The sequence below is a fragment of the Lygodium microphyllum genome, chromosome 6, assembly GCF_053477565.2.
Source record: "Lygodium microphyllum isolate KBCC chromosome 6, Lygodium_microphyllum_v1.1.10, whole genome shotgun sequence".
Taxonomy (NCBI): domain Eukaryota; kingdom Viridiplantae; phylum Streptophyta; class Polypodiopsida; order Schizaeales; family Lygodiaceae; genus Lygodium; species Lygodium microphyllum.
In genome coordinates, this window is record NC_141140.1 from 85,846,056 (window position 1) to 85,868,424 (window position 22,369).

General features: G+C 40.9%; 1 protein-coding gene across 2 annotated transcripts in view; it reads left to right on the plus strand.

Moving 5' to 3' along the window:
- Positions 1-17,782: 17,782 nt before the first annotated feature.
- Positions 17,783-22,369, plus strand: part of LOC148034766 (HNH endonuclease) — a 118,420-nt gene continuing 113,833 nt past the window's right edge. Inside the window, exon 1 of one of the 2 annotated variants that reach the window (XM_087679741.1) lies at positions 17,783-18,397. In XM_087679741.1, coding sequence (XP_087535867.1) covers positions 18,030-18,397 — 368 coding nt within the window. In that variant the 5' untranslated portion in view covers positions 17,783-18,029. The remainder of the gene's footprint in view (positions 18,398-22,369) is intronic. The other variant, XM_087679740.1, reaches the window with a different exon arrangement.

A 22,369-nucleotide genomic window follows, 5' to 3' on the forward strand; every position in this document is an offset into this window, starting at 1 on the left:
AATGAGGAATGGGCCTAGGGTTATAGTTATAAGGGTTCATGATGTAAGAACCTAGGATTAAAGAAGATTATGCCTATTGAGGTTTAATGCCATTCAGGTATACCACTTGGATGTAATGATGTTTATCATTGATGCTTGGACATGGATATGATTATGGAATGCTTTGGCACTCATGTTTGAGCCACATCTAGTGTCTTGGAGCTTTGGCTATCTACTTCAATTGTTGCAGTGATTGTCACTTATTATGGGTTTGAAGACCTATTGGATTTTATGCTCCCAGATATATTGATTGATGTCTTTGGATACCTGAATGTTATGTACTTCATTAACTGAGCCTTATATTGCTCTTTTACACTTTGAATATGCCTTGATGGATGCACTTTTGAGCTATTTGCATTTATTTGGATACATTGCATTAGAGCTTTGGATCATCTATGCAATTGAGCGTGTTTTACTAAGATAGTGGGACTTTTGCCTTATGTACAAGCTTTCTTGGATACTTTTGGATGCATTACACCTACTAGTGGGATGATTTGATTTACATGCTTTGGACGTCAACACTTAGCTCTATTAGTAGGATGTTAGTCATGTGTACATGCTTCTTGGTTATGTATTGAGCTTCATTACTCTCTGCTCATAGTCATTTGTGTATCAAATGGATCTCTGCACTTGATCTTGAGATCTCTTACATACACGATTTCTATGTCTATGGGATGTATTGGTTATTGACTCCCTTGAGTTTATGATAGACTTTAGTATCAGTTATATGCCTATTCACTACTAGTTGCTCTTAAATATCCTGATTGTTATCCAGATATTCTTAGTAGTGGAAGGTTGGTATTTTCTTATTATTTGTCCATAGTGGTCTTGGTCATATTGCTGCATTTATTATAGTAATGTTGTAATTATAGTTTTTCACTATTGTCTTAAGAGAGTAGTGTTGGGGGTAAAGGTGCCTGTACCTAGCCATCCATGTATTAGTTACATTGGCAATACCCGCATATCCACACACCTATACACTGCAGGTGGTGAGCGCCCATCGCTATCACTTCATTCTTTATTCTTTCAATGACATTTGAATAAAGGGAAGATTGATCACACATTGTGACTATTGGAGTTCCCACACTATGTGTCTCTCTCTCTCTTGCTCTTATTGCTCTTTCCACCATAGCTCTTGCTTCCATTTCAGAGCTCACCTCTCTTCAATTGATATCAGATCTTTCTTTTGCGTGAGCTCAAGCTTGGCCCGCAACTTCCATTAGAGCTATCTATAGCAAGGATTCACTAATATAGCCATTACTTCGTCTCTTAGGGTTTGTATTAGTCATCTATTGATGCAACACTCATCTCTTGAGGTTTGTATCGGTCATCTATTGCTCCAACACTCATCAGGATCTCTTGAGGCCTGACCTAGGACCTTAATAGAGGTCATTCATCAATGTTTTAAGCCCTACTATGGGCAGCAAAGGCATTAGCAACTCCATGCCAGTTTGTGCCTATTTGCAAGTTGATTGGAATGGCAACACTCCTCCAACATTTCCTCCTCATTAGGCTGCTCAACTGAGTACTTACAACTCCTCATGTGGATGCTCAATTAACCCTTGGCATTGAGATTGGGCAACTAGTATTCAACTCATTGGCTATATACTCAACATACATTCTATAAAAATAGGGTAGCCTCCTATCATTAATGCCTCTTGCTTAGTGGTGATGCATAAATGATGCCCATACATTCGAGAAGCTTACCCATTGATTGGAGATCATTTTGGAGCTTATCTAAGCACTATTCTTCCTCAATTTGATAGCGATTTGGTTGCCATTCATAACACAGTTGAAGCTTATTTTATCAATGAAAGTATATGCCTATTGCTCCTAGGTGCTTACCAACTATTCGGGGGATGTACCGATGCTTATGGATGATGCTAACATCAATAATAGCATGCTAACCTAACATGCTTTGTCATGGTTCTATGGAATGCATTTGAGTAGTGATTAAAGCTCATTTTGATTGACATTGTCTATCATTTGCTACAGCAGGTATCCACTTGAGACAGTTTATGCCTATTATCCTTGGATGATACTCGGGCTATCCACTTGGATGTTAGATCTCTGATATGGATGCTATATGTCTTGGCTATGTATGATGGACATTTGGGCTTTGCTTGTGACTTGCATTTTGAGGTATTCTAGAGCTTTGTACATTGACATTGATTGTCAATTCCCTACTTGGATGTTATAGTGGGATGCTTTACCAACTACTTTAGCTTGGATGCTTCGGATGTATACACTTGGATCTTGGATGTTTGATGCTATGTATATGATGTATATGAGCTTTGCTTGCTCAATCTGCATCTAACTTTTGTTCTAGTGGGAGCCGCTTCATTGACTTAGATATTACATTGAGCATTTGGTTACGCAATTGAGCTTGAGGATCTTCCAATGAGAGTGTGGGACTTGGTGATATGTACATGCTCTTGTCATGCTTCATGTATGTAGTTGATGCTTTCTAGGCTGATCCGACATTCCTCTTGGACTAGCACCTATCTCTATTGTGATGTTGTCAATTATGTATGCATATTGGTTGGTTATGTATTGAGCTTTCGTTACATTGCTTTGTCTATTGTGCCTTTAGTTGGTCTCTTCCGTTACCTGTGAGACCCACTCTATGCATGATGGTTATGCCTATGGGATGTATCTTAGTTTGATACACTAATTCTTTGACAGTTCTCGATGCCAATCGCATATTCACTCATTGCTAGTTGGAGCTATTCCCTGGCAGTTGCAGTTTATCTTATATAAGTGATTATCCTTGGCATTGATTTCTTATTATTATACTTCATTTTTAGCATGCTATAATTACACTTTACTACACTGTTTATTTGAGTAGTCACCTCTGTTTGATAGTTCTTTCCATTGAGTTTGTGGACAGTTCATTACTTGGTCAGTATCCCTTGTTCTCAACTTGATTTAGTAGTGGTTTTAGCGTCGTTTGCAGTCATTACAATAGCCTACTTTAACCTTTGGTGCACATGTTTGCCTTCATTATGGCTGGTGGCTTGAGCAATAGTGCTACACTTAATATTGACAAGATGGATGGCACCAACTACAGCTACTAGAAGGCCCAAATCTGGCAAGTTTTAGTGTAGAATATGCAAGTTAGGCCTTAGAAACATAAGGGTGTCAAGCCCAAACCTATTGATGTTGGAGAGGATTAGGCTGAATTAGATGAGCTATGTACGTCCACCATCATATTGTTCCTCTCCAAGTAGATGTTCTGTAATGTTTTCTTTTATGAGCAGTCCACATGGAACTTATGGGAAAAGATTCACAATGTCTATGACCAATAGAGCCCCCTTCTCAAATGTATTGGGTGGCTGAAGCAACTCATGGATCTTTGCATGAAGGAGGACACTTTTATGTCAACTCGCTTAAATGAGTTTCATTCCATTATCAGTCATTTGTCTTCATAGCAGGGGATTGAATTTAAGGGTACTCTATGCCCCTTTTTCCTCTTAGTTACATTGCATGAATCATGGAATACATTTCGTACTGCTATGTGTGCCAACATGCCTACTAATGGGGTACAATTGTAGGATGTAGAGGGTGAACTCTTGACTAAAGAGGTCAACAAAAAAAATGTCGATGCTTCTTACACCTTTCATGCTTTGATAGTCAGAAGCAATAATGGTAGGAGCGATAATGTTTGCCATGGGAGAGACTCTCAACAGTCTCGGTCTCAGTCACGTGGATAGTCTCGTAGTAAGTCACACGGTTGTCAGTCCTCATTGACTTGTCATTACTATGGGAAAGTAGGACATATTCGGCCATAGTGCCATAAAATGCACGAAGACAAGTGCAAGGAAAAGGGCAATGGTAAAGTATAATACACAAATGATAATCATAGCTTTTTCCCTAGCAAGTCACATGTTAAGATTGAAGAGATTAATGTTGTGTAGATTGATTCTAATGATGATTTCATACTTGTAGCTTCTTCTCTTGATACTTCACAACTGGTTAATGCTTTGTTAGTGTATACTCAATGTTGGCTAATAGATTCAGGGGCTTCCTTTCATGTGACCCTTCATAGAGAGTGGTTTCACTCCTATCACAATATGACTGGATCTGTCCGCTTCGGTAATGACTTGGCATTGGTGATAATTGGTATTGGTGATGTCCAATTGCAGTTTGGTTCAAGTTGCATGTTTACTCTTCATGATGTACGTCATGTACAAGCTCTCAGGAAGAGCCTTATCTCCACTGGCACTTTGGATGTTGCAGGTTATGTAGTTTCTTTTGGTAATTCCTCATGGAAGATTACCAGTGGGAATCTTGTCATTGCACATGGTGCTAAGTCCAATACTCTCTACCCCTTGCTTATATATGGGTTAGTTAACCATATTTTGGTAGTTGATGCAGTTCCACATGTATCTCTATGGCATTGTTGCCTTGGGTATATGTCCTTGAAAGGAATAAAAATGCTTACTCGTTTGTAGTATTTTCCGTCCCTTGACGATAAGGTGCTTTGAGTCTTATGATCATTGTTTATATGATGCAAGTAAACACACAATACACATAAAAAGTTTGGTATGACACGCATGGGTGAGCCTTTGGCTCTTGTTCATTTGGATGTATGTGGTCCCATGCCTGCAAGTCATTAGGTGGCACGAAGTATTTTGTTACCTTCATTAATGACTATACACATAAGGTCTAGGCATATCCTATTAACAACAGAAATTGGAAGTCTTAGCTACATTTCAATATTGGGTTGCGTTAGTTGAGAACCAAACTAGGTATCATCTGAAATGCCTAAGGCCGGATAATGGGGGTGAATATGTCTCTAAAGCCCTTGAGCAATTTTGTGATAAGAGGGGTATTAAGTGTCGTTGACCACCTATAGACCCCACCCTAGAATGGTATGGCTAAGCGCATGAATAGGACAATTTAGGAGGGAGTTTACAGTATGCTTAGCTAGGTAGGCTTACCACAACATTTTTGGGTTGAGGCAATTACTATTGCCATACACTTGATAAATTGGTCCCCATGTATTGCTCTTGACTATCAAGTTGCAGAGGAGGTGTGGTCTCAAAAACCTCCCTCATATGTCATTTGTGTGTCTTTGGTTGTGAGGATTTCTACCATGTTTCCAAGGACAAGCACGATAAGCTGTATCCTAAGTCTAGGAAATGCATCTTTCTTGGTTATGGCAATGCAGGTGAGATGGCCCCTGATGCTCCACAAGATGACTAGAGATAGACAACAACCTACACGATTTGAGCCCTCTATGGATTATTTTATGGTGACAGATGTTGGTGAGCCTCTTACCTAAATAACGATCCGTGTTTATACATGAAGAAGGCTCGTGATAGCATGCTTATAATTTTGATCCTCTATGTGGATACTATGTTGATTGTTAGGAGTGCTTATGATGAGTTGGATGCTTTAAAAGGTCAGCTTAAGAAGAGCTTTGAGATGAAGGACATGGGACAAGCCTCACATATTCTTGGGATGCGCATTCTCGGGGAAGTTACTATAAGTATATCATGTACATCACGTGCATTCAAGATCTATTTATAAATATCTTTATCTGTGAATTTTTTCTAAATAGAAGATAACCATTTTCTATTCAATCGGTAAATAACTCCTTTATACTATACCCTTTTGTATGTAAAAAATATATAAAAATTGTATTTAAAAAATATATTATTTTGAACCCACGTGATGTGCATATATATTCATGAGTAACTTACCTGAGTGTGCATTACGTGTGATCACTCTAAGGGGCTCCTTTATTTATCACAGAAGGAGTACATCTAGAAGGTCCTTGAGCGATTTCATATGCACAATATTAAGCCTATTGGTTCTCCTTTACCTTCTCATGTGAAGGTTAGTCACACCAATTGTCCACAGTCTGATGAGTAGAAGGTCGAGATGGCCAAGATTCATTATGCATACATAGTGGACAATTCGATGTATGCCATGACAGCCACTCATCTTGACATAGCTTTTGCAATGGGAATTATGGCACGCTATATGGCTAAACTTGGTAGACGGCATTGGGATGTCGTCAAGGGTCTCATGAGGTACTTGAAGGGCACAACAGCTATGTGCATCTATTATGGTGGCCAGGATACAAGAGTTATGGGATACAATGACTATGATTATGCATGGCATGCAGATAGTAGGAAGTCCACCTTTGGCTATATCTTCACCTTTGGTGGAGGTGCTATCTCTTGGATGTCTAGGATGCATAAATGCATAGGCCTATCTACTACAGAGGGCAGAGTGTGTTTTAGCCCCATTGAGGCTTGCAAGGAGGCTCCTTGGTTAGGCCATTTGGTTGGGAAGACCTTGGCATTACTGATGCGGTCCCTATTATGCATTCGGATTCTACAAGTGCTATTCAGCTAGCCAAGAATCACAGTCTTCCATACGAAGACGAAGCACATTGAGGTGTGTTACCACCTTATATGAGAGGTCATTGAGGACAAATCCATTAAGCTTGTCAAGATCTCAACTGACCAAAATCCTGTAAATCTGCTCACTAAAATCCTCTTAGCAAAGCGTTTTGTCTTCCTTAGGAAGTTGATGGGCATTGGATGAGATTACGTATTTCCTCATCCTATTGTACTTATGTATATTTGTACATTGTCACTTTTTTTTCTTGTTCTCTTCTCACTAGGGACACATTCGTCTTCAAGTGGGAGGTTTTTGGAGGTAAAGGTGCCTATGCCTAGCCACCCATATATTAGTTACACTGAGAGGGTACCCGTATACCTGCACACCTGTACATTGTAGGTGACGGGCACCCATCACTGTCACTTCATTCTTTATTCTTTCAATGACATTTGAATAAAGGGAAGGCCGGTCACACATTGTGATTGTTGAAGTTCCCACTATGTGTGTCTCTCTCTTTTGCTCTTGCTCTTACTCTTGCTCCTTCCACCATAGCTCTTGCTTTTACTCACGTACTTCCACTTTAGGGCTCACCTCCCTTCAAGTAGAAATTTTACTTTGGCAATCTATTACTTGCAGTTGGTGGACAACATTATACTTTGGTATTTCCTCCTGTTTTACCCTTGTTTTAGTAGATGAGTTTTGGGATTGATTTGTAGACATTTATAGTAGCCATTCTCTTGGATTTTACAGTGGTATTACTATCATTATGGCCGATTCTTCAAATGATAGTGCTATCTTTAATACTGACAAACATGATGGCATAAATTTTGCCTATTAGAAGATGCAAATATGGCAAGTATTGGTACAAAATCATCATATTAAGCCATTGAAAGCTAAGAGTACCAAGCTCAAAGGCATATATCTAGATGATTGGGAGGATGAGTTGGATGAGCTATGTAAATCCAACCTTATATTGTCATTGTTTAAACAAGTTTACTTTAATGTCATGGTACCTGAAGATAATGCCTACCAGTTTTGGGAAAAGATACACAATCTTTATATGACAAGCAAAGTCCTGCATCACACAAATGTATTAGTTGAAACAACTTATGGCCCTTTGTATGAAGGAAGGAGCTTCTATGTCCACTCAAATGATTTTCATTCAATTCTCAGCCAATTGACTTCACAGTGCATTAAGTTCAAAGATAACTTACCTCCCTTAATCTTACTTGTTACACTTATTGTGCCATGGGATATTTTTCATATGACCATGTGTACTAACGCTCCTAAAGATATCTTGAAACTCTAGGATATTGAGGGTGCTTTACTCACAAAGGAGATAAACAAAAAGAATATGGACACTTTCCACACTTCTCATGCATTGACTATTAGGGACAGACATGATGGTAAGAGCAATGATGATTGCCATGGTAGAGGCTCATAGAGGTCTTAGTCTCATGAGCAATCTCGTAGTAAGTCCTATGGTCATAAGTCCTCTTTGACATGCCATTACTATGGGAAGTAGGGGAATATTTGGCTGCAATACCATAAGATGTGTGATGATAAGTGACATAAAGAGAAAGGCAAGGGCAAAGTAAAGAAAAACTCTAATGATCACATCATTGTCCCTAGTAAGTCCAGTGTAAAGATTGAAGAGATAAATGTAGTGTAGCTAGAGTCAAATGATGAGTATATCTTAGCAGCTTTCTCTCTTGATGCTTCTCAGCTGACCGATGCTTCATCTACATATTCTCAGTGTTGGCTGCTTAATGTAGGGGCTTCCTTTCTTATTACCCTATTGCATAGGGATTGGTTTTAGTCCTATTGTAAACATGACTATTTATATGCAACTAGGAAATGACTTGGCATTGGATATTATTGGAATTGCAAATGTAATAATGCAGCTCCCCTCAGGAAACTCTTTTATTCTGCATAATATATGTCATATACTAGCTCTGGCTAAAAGCCTTATATCTGCTAGACAATTGGATGATGCATGCTATTATGTATCTCTTATTGATTCCCCATGAAAGATTACATGTGGAAATCTTGTCTTTGCTTGAGGTGCCAAGGCCAGCATCCTCTATCCTTTATTTGTATCTAGGTCATGTGACCATGTTTAACATACCACATGTATCTTTATGGTATCATCACCTTAGGCATATGTTCTTAAAAAAAATAAAGATGCTTACTTGTTTGCAGTATCTTTTGTTGAGATATCGAGCTCCACTCGTGATATGCCAGGGTGACCGTTGTGCATTTATGTCATCAACTTGTTAGTTGTAGATGCGGTTGGTACACCGCCCATGAATAATAGCTAGATGACATCTATCCTTATCTACTCTAGTTCGTGGCTCAGTTAGTATGCCACCTTAGTTAGTTGTCTTTGGTTTGAGACCCATATATAGGGTTCTTCTATTTCTTTGTATGAGACTTCTTTTTGGCTTACACAACTAAGAAGAGGAAAACTGTTTTCAGCCTCCACCTTTGTGTGTATTCTCCCATTGTGCAAGCAAGAAAGCTACAAGTGAGACTCCTTCCTTCTCTCCCACAATCTTGACATGGTATCAGAGCCTTGTTCGTGGTAAGGAGCTCAAGAAAGCAAGCCAAGCTTGCGGTGTTCTGGTAAGAGGAGCAGTGTTGCTTTCATTTTCTGTTTTGGGAGTAGATCTCTATAGGTAGCACAGCCGGAAATTGCAAGAGTGCATTGTCTCAGGTTGAGACGCCCTTCGCGATGAAGCAAGAGGGCAGTATATGCTGCGGGGCAAGGCTTTAGCCCTGGGCGACCCTGTTTTTTTGATTTGAGGCCATTTCGAGGCCTGTTTTGGAGGCGGAAGTTTTCTGCACGCACTCAGGAAAAGGCCCAGTTTTATGCTGTGCAGCCACTGTTCTACAGGTCGGTGAAAAGTTACTGTAGAAATTGCATCGTATGCCTATGCGCAGAGATATTGGGAGTTACAAAATCATCCTTGTTGCCTGTTGATGCAAAATCGTCACTAGGAAGTGACTGTGTGGTTAAATACCACTTTCATCAGTTTTGCAGATTTGCCCTTGTGAGGTTGAAGCTGTGTTCTCTGTAGTGACAGAATTTTTTGCAGTATTCTGTAATGGCGTCTGATTCTCTTTCACAGATTGTAACTGAAAAGCTTGACAAGAACAACTTCCAAGCATGGAAGTTTAGAATGACGAATTTCCTTATGGGAAAATGATATTGGGAATTTGTTGCAGGAAATGAAGAAGAACCAGTTCTTCCTGATGTTCCCAATCAACAGCAAATGTAGGCATTCAAAGCATGGCATGAGAGAGCCAGGAAAGTTATGTACTGGCTGTCTATCAGTATTTCAGACTCTATGATTGTGCATATTCAGGATGCAAGTACACCAAAGGAGGCATGGGATACTTTGTCAAAAATGTATAGCACAAATACGCAAGCCAGGAAAATGCAGCTCAAGCAAGAGTTGCATAACTTGCAAAGAGAAAGTATGAGCATCAATGACTACCACATGAAGGTGAAGAAGATTGCAGATGCACTTGCTTCCATTGGGTCACCAGTGGAAGATGATGATTTAGTTTTTGTGACCTTGAATGGTCTAGGAAAGGATTATGCACAGTTTCGGACATCCATTTCAGTTCGTGAAAGATTTCCTGATTTTGAGGAGTTGATTGCTCTTCTAATTTCTGAGGAGCAGAGAAATAGTGGTGCATCTTCTTTAGGAGGAACTTCAAAAGAAACTGTCTTCTACTCAAATGCTGGAAGAGGTAGAGGCAGAGGTAGAGGAGGCCGATTTGGAGGTCGTGGTAGAAATCAGAATATGCAGCAAACTCAAGAAAACCAGTCCTATGGAGGAGGATGTGGTAACTCTAGAGGCAGGGGGAGCCAAAGAGGTCGTAGTGGATGGCAAAGAGGCCAAAATGCAAACAGTAATGTTGAATGCTACTACTGTGGTAAAATGGGTCATATGGCTAAAGACTGCTATAAAAAGCAGAATGACATCATGAATGGAAAATTGCAACAAGGGAATTATGCATCTTCTAGTAGATAGGGTGATGACAGAAATGAGCATTTGTTTATGGTGCAGCACATGAACAATTCTGTGACAAGTGCAGAAGAAAGCAATGATGTATGGTATGTTGACTCAGGTGCATCAAACCACATGACAGGTCATGCAGAATGGATGGAGGATGCAAGAAAAATGGAAAAACTAGGATTTGTGGAGACTGGTGATGATACTGCACATCCTATTGTGCAGATTGAAAAATTTCCTTTGTCTATGCAGGATGGAAAAAAGAAATACATGTCCGATGTATTTCATGTCCCGAATATCACCAAGAATCTGGTTTCTGTTGGTCAAATGGTTGAGCAGGGCTTGCAGGTCAGATTTAATCCTCATGGATGCTTTGTTGAGGATATGAAAAATAAAGGTCGCTTGATAGCAAAAGGAAAGAAGAAGGGCAGAATGTTTACGTTGGATGCAGACATGCCTGAATTGAGTGCAGCAATGTTTGCACATGGGACCGGTGTAGTTGCAGATATTGATATCTGGCATAAACGCATTGGTCATGTTAATGTACAGCGACTTAAATCAATGCAGACCCAAAATATTGTTGTAGGATTGCCAAAATTCAAGGTTGCAGAAATGCATAAGGTATGTGAAGCCTGTCAGTTTGGAAAACAAGCAAGGAAACCATTTCCTAGACATGTTCAATAAAGTAAAAAGCCATTGGAATTAATCCACTCTGATGTGTGGACTACTAAAGCTGCATCTCTTGGAGGCTGTCATTATTTTGTCACTTTTATTGATGACTATAGCATAAAAGTTTGGGTGTATTTTATGAAAAAGAAAAATGAAGTTTTTGGGCATTTCAAAACTCTTAAAGCTATGGTTGAAAAAGAAACAGGCCTGCAAATAAAATGCCTAAGGTCAGATGGAGGGGGAGAGTACCTCTCAAATGAGTTTGCAAGGTTCCTGTAGGAGCATGGCATAAAGCAGCAATATTCATGCAGTCATACCCCACAACAAAATGGAATTGCAGAAAGGAAAAACAGGCATATTGGAGAGGTATCTCGTGCCATGCTCAATGAAAAAGACCTGCCAGATTTTTATTGGGCTGAGGCAGTTGCTACAACTGTCTACATAATGAACAGGACTCCCACTGCAACAATACATGGGGTGACTCCAGAGGAGAGGTATACTGGTAGGAAACCAGATATTTCTCATTTGAAAATTTTTGGCTGCATTGCCTATGTTCATGTGCTAGATGAGTTGAGATCCAAATTGGATCCAAAAGCTGAGAAGTGCATCTTTATTGGTTACTCTTTACAGCAAAAAGGGTATAGATGCTATAACCCTTCTACTCGTAAGTTTACAGTGAGCAGAGATGTTGTTTTTGATGAGATGAGTAGCTGGTATAAACCAGTAAATGTGATTAATAATGTAGATGCACAAAATGGTAATGCTGCACAGAATTTACAGCAGCAGTCACAAGATATCAGTGGACTTGGAGCGTCCTCTAGCAGTGGTTCATATTCTTCGCCATGGATAGGCAGATTGAGATCAGGAGAATCTTCTCAAAGCAATGCAGATAGTGGTATGCAGGTATCATGAAAAGGAAAAGAGAAGGTAGATCAGCCCATGTTTGATGTGAATGCAGGTCACTCGTATGTGGATGGTGAATCCAGTGGCTTAGAACAGAGCATTGATGATGAGTTGGGTATTCCTTCTATTGTTACACCTGGAGTGAGGAAGACCAGGGATGTTTTGAGAGCACCTGGGAGTGAACCTACTTTGCGCAGGTCTACCAGAGCTAGGTATCCTGTGGATAGGTTGAAATACGATGGATTTACATCCATTCACTATGCATATATGGTCAAAGTGATACAGGAACCAGAACCCACTTCTTTTGAGCAAGCCATGGGAAAAGAAAAATGGGAGAAAGCCATGGATGAAGAAATGGATGCCTTGGAAGCAAATGCTACATGGGAATTGGTACCTTTGCCTAAAGGTAAAAATGCAATTGGCTGTAAGTGGGTTTATAAGGTGAAGCACAATGCAGATGGTTCTGTGAACCGATACAAGGCAAGATTAGTAGTTAAGGGGTATGCACAAACATATGGCATTGACTATGAAGAAACATTCAGTCCGGTTGCAAGGATGGCAACCGTAAGAGCAGTCATTGCTATGGCTGCATCAAAGGGATGGTCTTTACATCAGATGGATGTAAAGAATGCCTTCTTGCATGGTGATTTGCAAGAAGAGGTCTATATGGAGCAGCCACCAGGTTATGTGCATGCTGTTCATCCAGAGTTTGTTTGCAGGTTGAAGAAAGCCTTGTATGGCTTGAAGCAAGCACCTAGAGCATGGTCTGACAAGATAGGACAATATCTTGTCACTATTGGCTTTCAGATTTCCAAGGCAGATTTCTCACTTTATGTAAGAAAAACAGAGAAAGGTATTATGCTACTTGTCATTTATGTTGATGATTTGATTATGACAGATGATAGTGATGAAGATATCCTTCATGTGAAAATTGAAGCAAAAGTTTGAGATGAAGGATTTGGGAGAGCTACGTTATTTCTTGGGCATTGAGGTGATTAGATCACCAAGTGGGATACAACTCCTGCAGAGGCAATATGGATTGGACATGCTGTCCAAATATGGGATGACAGGCTGTAAGCCTATTTCAGTTCCTTTGGAGCAGAATGTGAAGCTGAGCACAGATGTAGGTGAGCTTCTGGAAGACCCTACTATGTACAGACGCATAGTAGGAAGTTTGATTTATATGACTATTACCAGGCCAGATTTGAGCTATGTTGTTGGATTGGTAAGTCAGTTTATGCAAGCTCCAAGGAAACCGCATTTGGATGCGGCTAGACGCATACTCAGGTATGTGAAGTCCACATTGCAGTATGGACTATTTTATGAGACTGGGGTTCAGATACAGCTGCATGGATACACTAATGCTGATTGGGCTGGTAGTATTTCTGATAGACGATCTACCAATGGATATGTGTTCTCTTTTGGGAGTGCTGCAGTCACTTGGAGCAGCAAGAAACAGCCTACAGTTGCCTTGTCAAGCACAGAGGCAGAGTACAGGGGTGCAGCAATGGCTGCATGTGAGGTAGCTTGGTTACATAAGCTACTTTATGATATGCATCAGTCTACAGATGGGCCAGTTGTCATTTATTGTGACAACATGAGTAGTATACACTTGGCAAATAACCTAGTCTATCATGCTAGAACAAAGCACATTGAGGTGCATTATCACTATGTGCGGGAGAGGGTTTTACTAGGTCTTATTGATCTAGTTTATGTCAGCACAGAGGATCAGGTAGCTGACATATTCACGAAGGCATTGGGCGCAGAGAAGCTGCGCAAGTTCAGAGACCTGCTTGGTGTGCAGGAATTGGGATTGAGCTCGAGGGGGAGTGTTGAGATATCGAGCTCCACTCGTGATATGCCAGGGTGACCGTTGTGCATTTATGTCATCGACTTGTCATGCCACCTTAGTTAGTTGTCTTTGGTTTGAGACCCATATATAGGGTTCTTCTATTTCTTTGTATGAGACTTCTTTTTGGCTTACACAACTAAGAAGAGGAAAACTGTTTTCAGCCTCCACCTTTGTGTGTATTCCCCCATTGTGCAAGCAAGAAAGCTACAAGTGAGACTCCTTTCTTCTCTCCCACAATCTTGACATCTTTTGCCTCTTGATTACAAATGTTTTGATTCTTGTGACAATTGTGTTTATGGCAGGTAGACAAGTAGTTCTCATGAGAAGTTTGGCATTACACACATAGGTGAGCCTCTGGCTCTTATGTATTCTGATGTATGTGGTTCCATGCCCTATCAATCATTAGGTGGCACGAAGTCCTTTGCTACGTTCATTAATGATTATTCGCAAAAGGTGTGGGTATATCCTATTAAGCAAAAAATTGATATCTTATCTATCTTCAGCACTCAACTTGCTCTTGTTGAGAACTAGTCTAGGCATCGGTTGAAATGCCTAAGGGTTAACAATGGGGGTGAGTATGTTTATAAAGCATTTGAGCAACTTTGTGATGAGAGGGATATTACGTATCAGTTGATCGCCTTGTACACCCCAGCCTAAAATGGTGCTACCGAAATAGGACCATTCAAGAAATATTCCAAAGTATGCTTAGTCAAACATGCTCACTGTAGCATTTTTGGGGTAAGGTAGTTACTACTATTATTGTACATTTGATAAACAAATTCCCATATACTTCTATTGGTTGTCAAGTTGCAGAGGAGGTATTGTCTAGAAAATCTCTCTCATATGTGTATCTTAGAGTATTTGGATGTGAGGTTTTCTGTCATGTACCCAAGGACAAATGCAATAAGTTGGATCCTAAGTCAGTGAAATGCGTCTTTTTTAGGGGATGTTGGTAAGATGGGCTATCACCTATGGGATTCGTAGGCTTGGAACATTATCTATAGCCATGATGTTGTTTTCCATAAGGAGAAGACACATAAGTAGCTTGGGCAAGTAGTTGAGGTATGTAGGATGATCTTTCAGGAGGAGCCTCGTGTTATAGGACATCTAGCTCGATAGCTTGCAGTTGATAATGTAGTCTCATGAAGTGGATGTACAAGTTGAAGAGTACCCTTGGACACCCCAAGCAAGAAGGCCATGTTGGTTGCTAAGGGTTTTAAGTAGGAGCATGGTATTGACTTTGATGAAGTCATTTCTCCTACAATCAAGATGACTACCTTACGCTTGGTTTTAGCCTTGGTTACAAAGTTACATCTAGACCTTTGTCAAATGGATATGAAAATGGCTTTTATACATGGGGACTTGCATGAGGATATCTATATGCATCAACATAAGGGCTTTTATGGAAAAGGGCAAGGAATAGCTAGTGTGCAAGTTGAGAAAGAGCCTTTGTGACCTTAAGCAAGCACCTAGGGAATGATACCATAAGTTTGATGCTTTCATGCATTTACAACTATATATTCATAGTGATATGGATTAGTGCTTTTACATAAAGAAGACTTATGATGATAGCTTTATTATCTTGGTGCTTTATGTTGATAATATGTTGATTGCTAGGAGAGCTCATGATGAGCTGGATGCTTTGAAGACTCAACTCAAGAAGAGTTTTGAGATAAAGGACATGGGGCAGGCCTTCCATATTCTTCGTATGTGCATCACACATGATCACTCTAAGGGGCTTCTTTACCCGTCACAACAGTTGTACATGCAAAAGGTACTTGAGTGATTCCATATGCATTTTGTTAAGCCTATTTGTTGTCCTTTACCTTTCCATGTGAAGGTCAATCAGGTCAGATGAGCAAAAGGCCAAGTTAACCAAGATCCCTTATGCATCTATAGTGGGTAGTTTTATGTATACCATGATTGCCACTTGCCGTGACATAGCATTTGCAGCGGGAGTTGTGGTATACTATATGGCTACACCTAGTTGTTGATATTGGGACACCTTAAAAGGTATCATGAGGTACCTAAAAGGCAATGCAAATATGTGCATTTGCTATGGTGGCGAGGATACTACAACCATGGGTTACATTGACTCCAACAATGTAGGACATGAAAATAGTAGTAAGTCCACCTCTAGGTATGTCTTCACTTTTGTTAGAGGTGTTGTTTCTTAGATATCTAGGGTGCAAAAATGCATGGCCTTGTCTACTACTAAGGTAGAGTATATTGTAGCCATTGAGGCTTGCAAGGAGGCCCTATGGCTAGGTTGTTTGGTGTGGCAGACCTTGGTATTACTATTACTCCTACACTATATTCAGATTCTATGAGCACTATTCAGTTGGCCAATAATCCAATCTTCCATGTGAAGGAAAAGCGTGCGCGCGCGCGCACACACACAGAGTGCAAATAGATATAGCTTAGTCGGTTAAGTTGAATGCATGGTAACCAAATGGTTTTGAGTTCAATTTCTACATTCGTGTGGTCATTTCGTATAGGAATTTAAAAGGGGATATTTGAACCCGAGTTAGTGGGTTAATAAAACAAGTGGCTTACCACTAGCGTAATTGCTCGATTATGGAGAGAGAGAGAGAGAGAGAGAGAGAGAGAGAGAGAGAGAGAGAGAGAGAGAGAGAGAGAGAGAGAGAGAGAGAGAGAGAGAGAGAGAGAGAGAGAGAGAGAGAGAGAGAGAGAGAGAGAGAGAGAGAGGGCTTGCATTGTACCCACTGCCACCTCCTATGTGACATGCCATCCAACATGCCTCATGCACACCTGGGTTTCCTACACCCTAAGTGCTATTAGCACCATCCACCACCTGCCATCTTTACTACCATCCGATCCACTGCTAGCCTACAAGGGCCTAGAAGAGTTCCGTAGAAGATGATAACCAACATGAGTGCAAGGAATAGTAGAAACACAACTTCGCTTAGTGCTATCCCCAAACAAAAACTCCAACTATGCTTAACACCTAGCAATGACCTCATGTTGTACTCGACATTGATAGCGACCTCTAGCTATGCTCCTCAATAGTGATGCCTTGCACCACATGCTTTAGCTTAGCTCAGCTCCCCCTTTGACCCTTTACAATTGTCCACCTATATGTTGGTGTGTTGCACCTCCTCCATGTGCATTGCCCTCAACAACACGACAATAATGATGCATGTATGGCAGGCGCAATGATGCATATATGGTGGGACCAGGGGGTTCATTGGTAGTCCAAGAGTTGTAGTTCCGTTGGCCACAGAGCTAACACCCCACCCCACCCCTAGTACCCACGAGCTTTGATGACAACATGCCAGAGAGAGAATGCGACGTAGGCAGTCACTAGTTGCCACTTGATCGCCTCTCGAACCTAGAAGAGGTCTGTTAGCCCTACCCCCATTGCCAGTTAGCCTGAGCTCTGTCGGTTTGTCTCAAGTGTTAGGAAGAGGGAATGCGAATTGATAATTGCTATAGAAGGAGATGTGCACGATATGACAACAAAATAAATTTGAAAGCAAATGTGTAGGAGATGACAACATAAAGAACACGAAAACAAATCTGCCAAGAGAAGGTGCCATGAGTGGATAGGGGGAAGAAGAAGAAGTAGCACTAGAAGAAGAAAAAAGAGAAAGAATCAAAGGTAATCAATTACCTTCATTGTATAGCCATTAGTTAAAAGGGACCGGAAACCACCTTGAGCCAGCCCCTACCCAAGGTCCAATGGGATTTTGGGTTTGAAACCTAGGGCAAACCATGAATCCATGGGAACTTGCTGGTTTTGGTCTGAACCTTGGTTGCAAACCAAACTCTGGTGGGAACAGGTCCCATATAGAGTATATAGAATATCATCATATCATCGTACAGTAATTATCAGTGAACTCATACCTGTAAAATGTGTCTCTGAGACGCGTGTCCCAATCAGGACTCGGGGATTCTTCCAACTCGAGCATATACCCACCACTGGCGATGATATTCTCCAGTGGAGAGAGAGAGAGAGACAACAGACGATCAAAACGCAAAGGGGCGGAGTGCAGGCACGTGACAGAATTCGTCTCGCCATCGCCCTCTGCACTTCGCTCCGAGGCGTAGCTCGCTTCGTTTTAATCTTCCGATCATCGAACACGCCCCCGCCCCCCCCTACTAACATTTTCTAAAAACAGAGACACACGAATTCGTCGACATAGCTCACAGCTCCCTCGCAGATGAGGACTCAGCGCACCAACGAGCTTCTGCTCGGAGAATACCCCAGCTTCCATGGTTCTGCCGTCGCTGTTGCGCACCATCGTCGCCTCCTCTCCTGCTCATTCCCGGGGCTGATGCAAGGGAAGCTCCCCGGGGTTGCAGAATGGCGCCCCTGTGCAATGGCCTCCTCTGATGACCTCGAGGCTTCCTTCTTCAAAGTAGAGCTCAAGGGGTGCGCAATTCCCAAGCAGTCTGCGAGGAGACCGGCTTCCACAGACTGTAGCAGCTTTGAAACATCAGACATGTTTGAAGAATGGGACCTGCAGGACGCTGAAATTGACAACAGCCTCTCGAATTACAGGGGCTTGGTTCTGGACGTCACATACAGGTGTGTCAGAGCAAAGATTTTTGTTGTGCATGAAAATGTGGGTTTTGTTTTATGTTTGTGGCATAAGCTGTAAGTGTGCGATGGCCCGTGGGATAGTTTTGTACAGCAAGAACTTATGCATGTATAAGCAGCCTCACGTATATTTTGAAGTTTTCAGCCTGGCCATGTGAATTCTGCTCTACCGTTCATGAAGGTGCAGCTTGTTTTGAAGGCATGACTGAGTGTCCCTTTGAACCCTTGCTAATCAATGCACTGTTATATTTCATGTTGGACCAAAAGTAGAACTAGCATGACAAATATCCTCGATCTCTTTGTATTTTAGTTGCTTTAGAATCTAGGGATCCTGAAGATAGCGATGTTGAACATTCATGGAAGTTGAGCTCACACCACTAGTGTTTGTTAGCACCCTTCTGCGGTTGCTTGCTTTCTGGATGTTCTCTTGAACTTGCATCAACAACAGATCCATGCCCATGATCTGCTGATTTGAGTTCCATGTAGGTGTCTCCAAGGCTCATTTGAAGATGACGTTGATAGAGAGCCCATAGACTATCTTAGATAGGGTCCGCTTGGTGGAATTGTGAACTGTATCATTAATCACATGTCTCTCACATGCTTAAACAATGGCAAGTACTCTCATGCCATGATGATCTTGATAATAGCAATATAGCATGGTATTCATGGTTCTGTTGCAGTTCTTTGTCTATTGACCTCATCTCCTTGCTGATAAGATAAAAGAAGAGTCCTGCAAGGCAGCCCTTCTAAATTCTCTTGTTTACTTGGATGCGAGAAGCAATTGCCACTTGTGCTAAGTTCGAGCCACTAGGGGTGCAATAGTGCCATGCGAGGTACATGCCACCTGCAAATCTCAACTTGAGATGTAAGTGAAGATCCACGAAATTGCTCCAACAAGTGGCACTTCCCACTTTCTTTTGGGCCTAAAGATCAGCTCTACTACTCATATTACACTAGCTATTATGCTATGGAGATGATATTTCTAAGTGAACTGATCGTGGATCAAGCTTTGGGATGCATCTCCATCACCAGAAATAAATGTAGAATGACCATCAAACATAGTAACAAGGGAGGACCATTTTCTAGCTTCTTGTCCTAGTCCCATCCCCATGTTAGAACCCCCTCTCATGGTAACAAGTGATGGCAATTCCTGCTCTTGTCCCCATTCTCATCCCCATCCCCACAACTCATCACATGTTACTGTACCCTCAAACATTGTTTGCATGAACTGAAGATCATGCCAACCCAAGGAACTTAGTAAAATGAATCCAAATTCGCCGAGGATGATAACAAAAGGATGTGAAGAGGTTGAGGTTATTTTGGCATTCTTGATTCTTACCTTAGAACTTGAGTCCTTGCTTTTTGCATGTTCTAAGGGCAATCATTGGGAAAGTGCCCCATTTTCTTATATCTATTTTCTTCCTGAAGGTTTTTTCCCCCCTCGTGTTGTTACCTTGTTGGACAAGTCTCCCCTACTATATATCGTGTACTTTGGTATATGGATTCCATTTCTAGTCTTCATTATTTCTACGAGTTCATGTGTTCTTGTTCTTTTGCTTAGTCCTCTATGTATATAATCACTTCATTGCTTTGCTTCCATTGCTCCATATTTGTTGAACGCAGTATTAGAACCCAAGTATCTTGGTTTTACCTTGTGTTTTGACAGCTGCACCATGTGTTTTGATCAGCCCTGCCATTGTCATCTTCTATGTACACCCCCCTCCCTTCGTTTTTTTGGGGGTTAGGGGTCAACCTTTGACTGCCTATGCTTTTTGATTCTTGAGGTATTTTCAGCTTGATTTGACACACCTAAGAAAAGGTTCACATGTGTTGATTGTTATGCCTCCGCTCACTGCACTCGCTTCTTATTTATCAATCATTCCTTCATGCTTGTTACATTAATGACAAGCTTAAAGATTGTGACTATCCAACTTGGAGTGTAGTGATGAAAGCCTGGTTTGTGTTGAAGCGTCCCTTCCTTCTCAGAGAGGGTGGTAATGACCCGATTAATTAACAAATACAGCAAGCATAAAATTCGCATAATCTAAAATGCAAATGTTACCACTTAAACTTGGACAATGGATAGCCTATTGGCCCCAAACTTGGTGTTATAGTGGTATTTCTTTGTCTTGGATTGCAATCTAGATGGAATACAATGAGATTCCTTGAATCTCATTCTCTCTTCGATTGCCTCTTGTTGTTATAAATGACCAGTAAGCCTTCAAACCAATTTGCCCATTGGTTTGCTCGGGGATTGGCCTTTAATTGTGCTTCCACATTGTGAAATAATTAACTTGCACCTCACATGCACAAGTCACATTTGCACATTTGATTAACTTTTAATCAAATGCTAAGCAAAGTATTAGAATTTCACGTCCTCGTGACATTTTGCCTTGCATCCCCAATGACCCTCTTCTCTCTCATTTAATTAGGACGTAGTCACTTTGAGAAAGCAATCCTAGATTGGAACTTTGATGATGCCAAAGCATACTCAATAATACCATATCTCAAAGAAAGTCGTACTAGCGTTTAACTCCTTTAGCTTATATATGAGGCTTCTTTGATAATCTATTGTCAGTTGCAAACTATTCAATTCGAGGTGACTAGCACAATTCCATCATTCCTATGAGTGACATGGATCCAGGATCAGCTTGCGACATGCAAACAATTCTACTTGAAGCCCATTTGGTGGGGATTGTTTTCTACAAAGTGCCTCTTGAGTTTGATGGTGCGGTAAATACCTTACAAGCTTAGACATCTATATCTCTTGTAAGTCTAACACATGACACCTATGTTACTAGAGTATGAATTTGCCTTACAACTATAGGGGATATTGTGTGAGGAGAATACCTTAGGGTCTGCAAAGAAAGCGCAAAGCATGTATGAATTCAACGAAAACAATTGAATTGAGAGAGACTTAAAAAAACACAAGAGTATAGAGTGAAGGAATAACTCAATGAATCAAAGGAGCAAAGAAACACGTTTCTTTGAGTTTGAAACTTATGAAATGTTTCTTGAAGTAAAAAATTGAGAGTTAAAAACATGGTTTTTTTTTTTGGGGGGGGGGGGTGGGTGGTGGTGGTTGGGTGGGTTGGTTGGAAACCGAAAACATGGCTTTTTTGACAAAAACTGTTGGGCAATGTTAAACATGATGATGATGATGAGTAATGACTCATGAGGGCTTAAGATTTTGAATGAGAGATTGAAAGACATTATTTCTATCACCACCTTCTGTCTTGTTTCGTCTGATGTCAATTGTTCTCATCCATAGAAAGGTAAACAAAATGCCTGCGCGCTCTGTTTCGCCTTTGGTAGCAACGTAAAGCCCTTGCAAATGTCTTTGTAGTCAGAAGGCAGCAAGTTTTGCCATTGCAGTATTTGTCCTTACTACAGATGTACAAAAACTTTGAATTCAGTTCTATCAACAGCAATCAACGTACAAAGGGCGTCTGCCTGGCCTTTCATTAGGCCTAGATCAGTCTCTGAAACCGTCTTCATATCGAATAGGCCCATCACCACCATAGCGATCTGAGCCATAGCGATCACTGCTCATGCTCAACACTTGCACTCTTCACCATTGCTACCATCTCCAACACCTGATTTGTTATGCCGGCAGCTCATCACTTAATCAATCGATGCTTTGACCAACTTTGACATGTTAATAATGACGATCATGAATCAATTATGATTATTCCTCGAGGATTGCAGCAGCATTCTTCTTTTGTTACAAAATCTGAAGCTGAAGTAGGCATTGCTCCTTTTTTGCCATTCGAGCCATCATCCATAGCAAGTCTAGCTTCTGCATTGTTTACACATTTCAGACTTTTGTGTGGGTCAACTTCATGGCCAGATATTTTTCTGTCTACCTCAACTGCATCCACTTGAATTTCAACAATTAGGGGACTGTTTAGCTACTCTGATCCTCAATAAATCTCTCTCGAATACTCTGCTACCTATTAG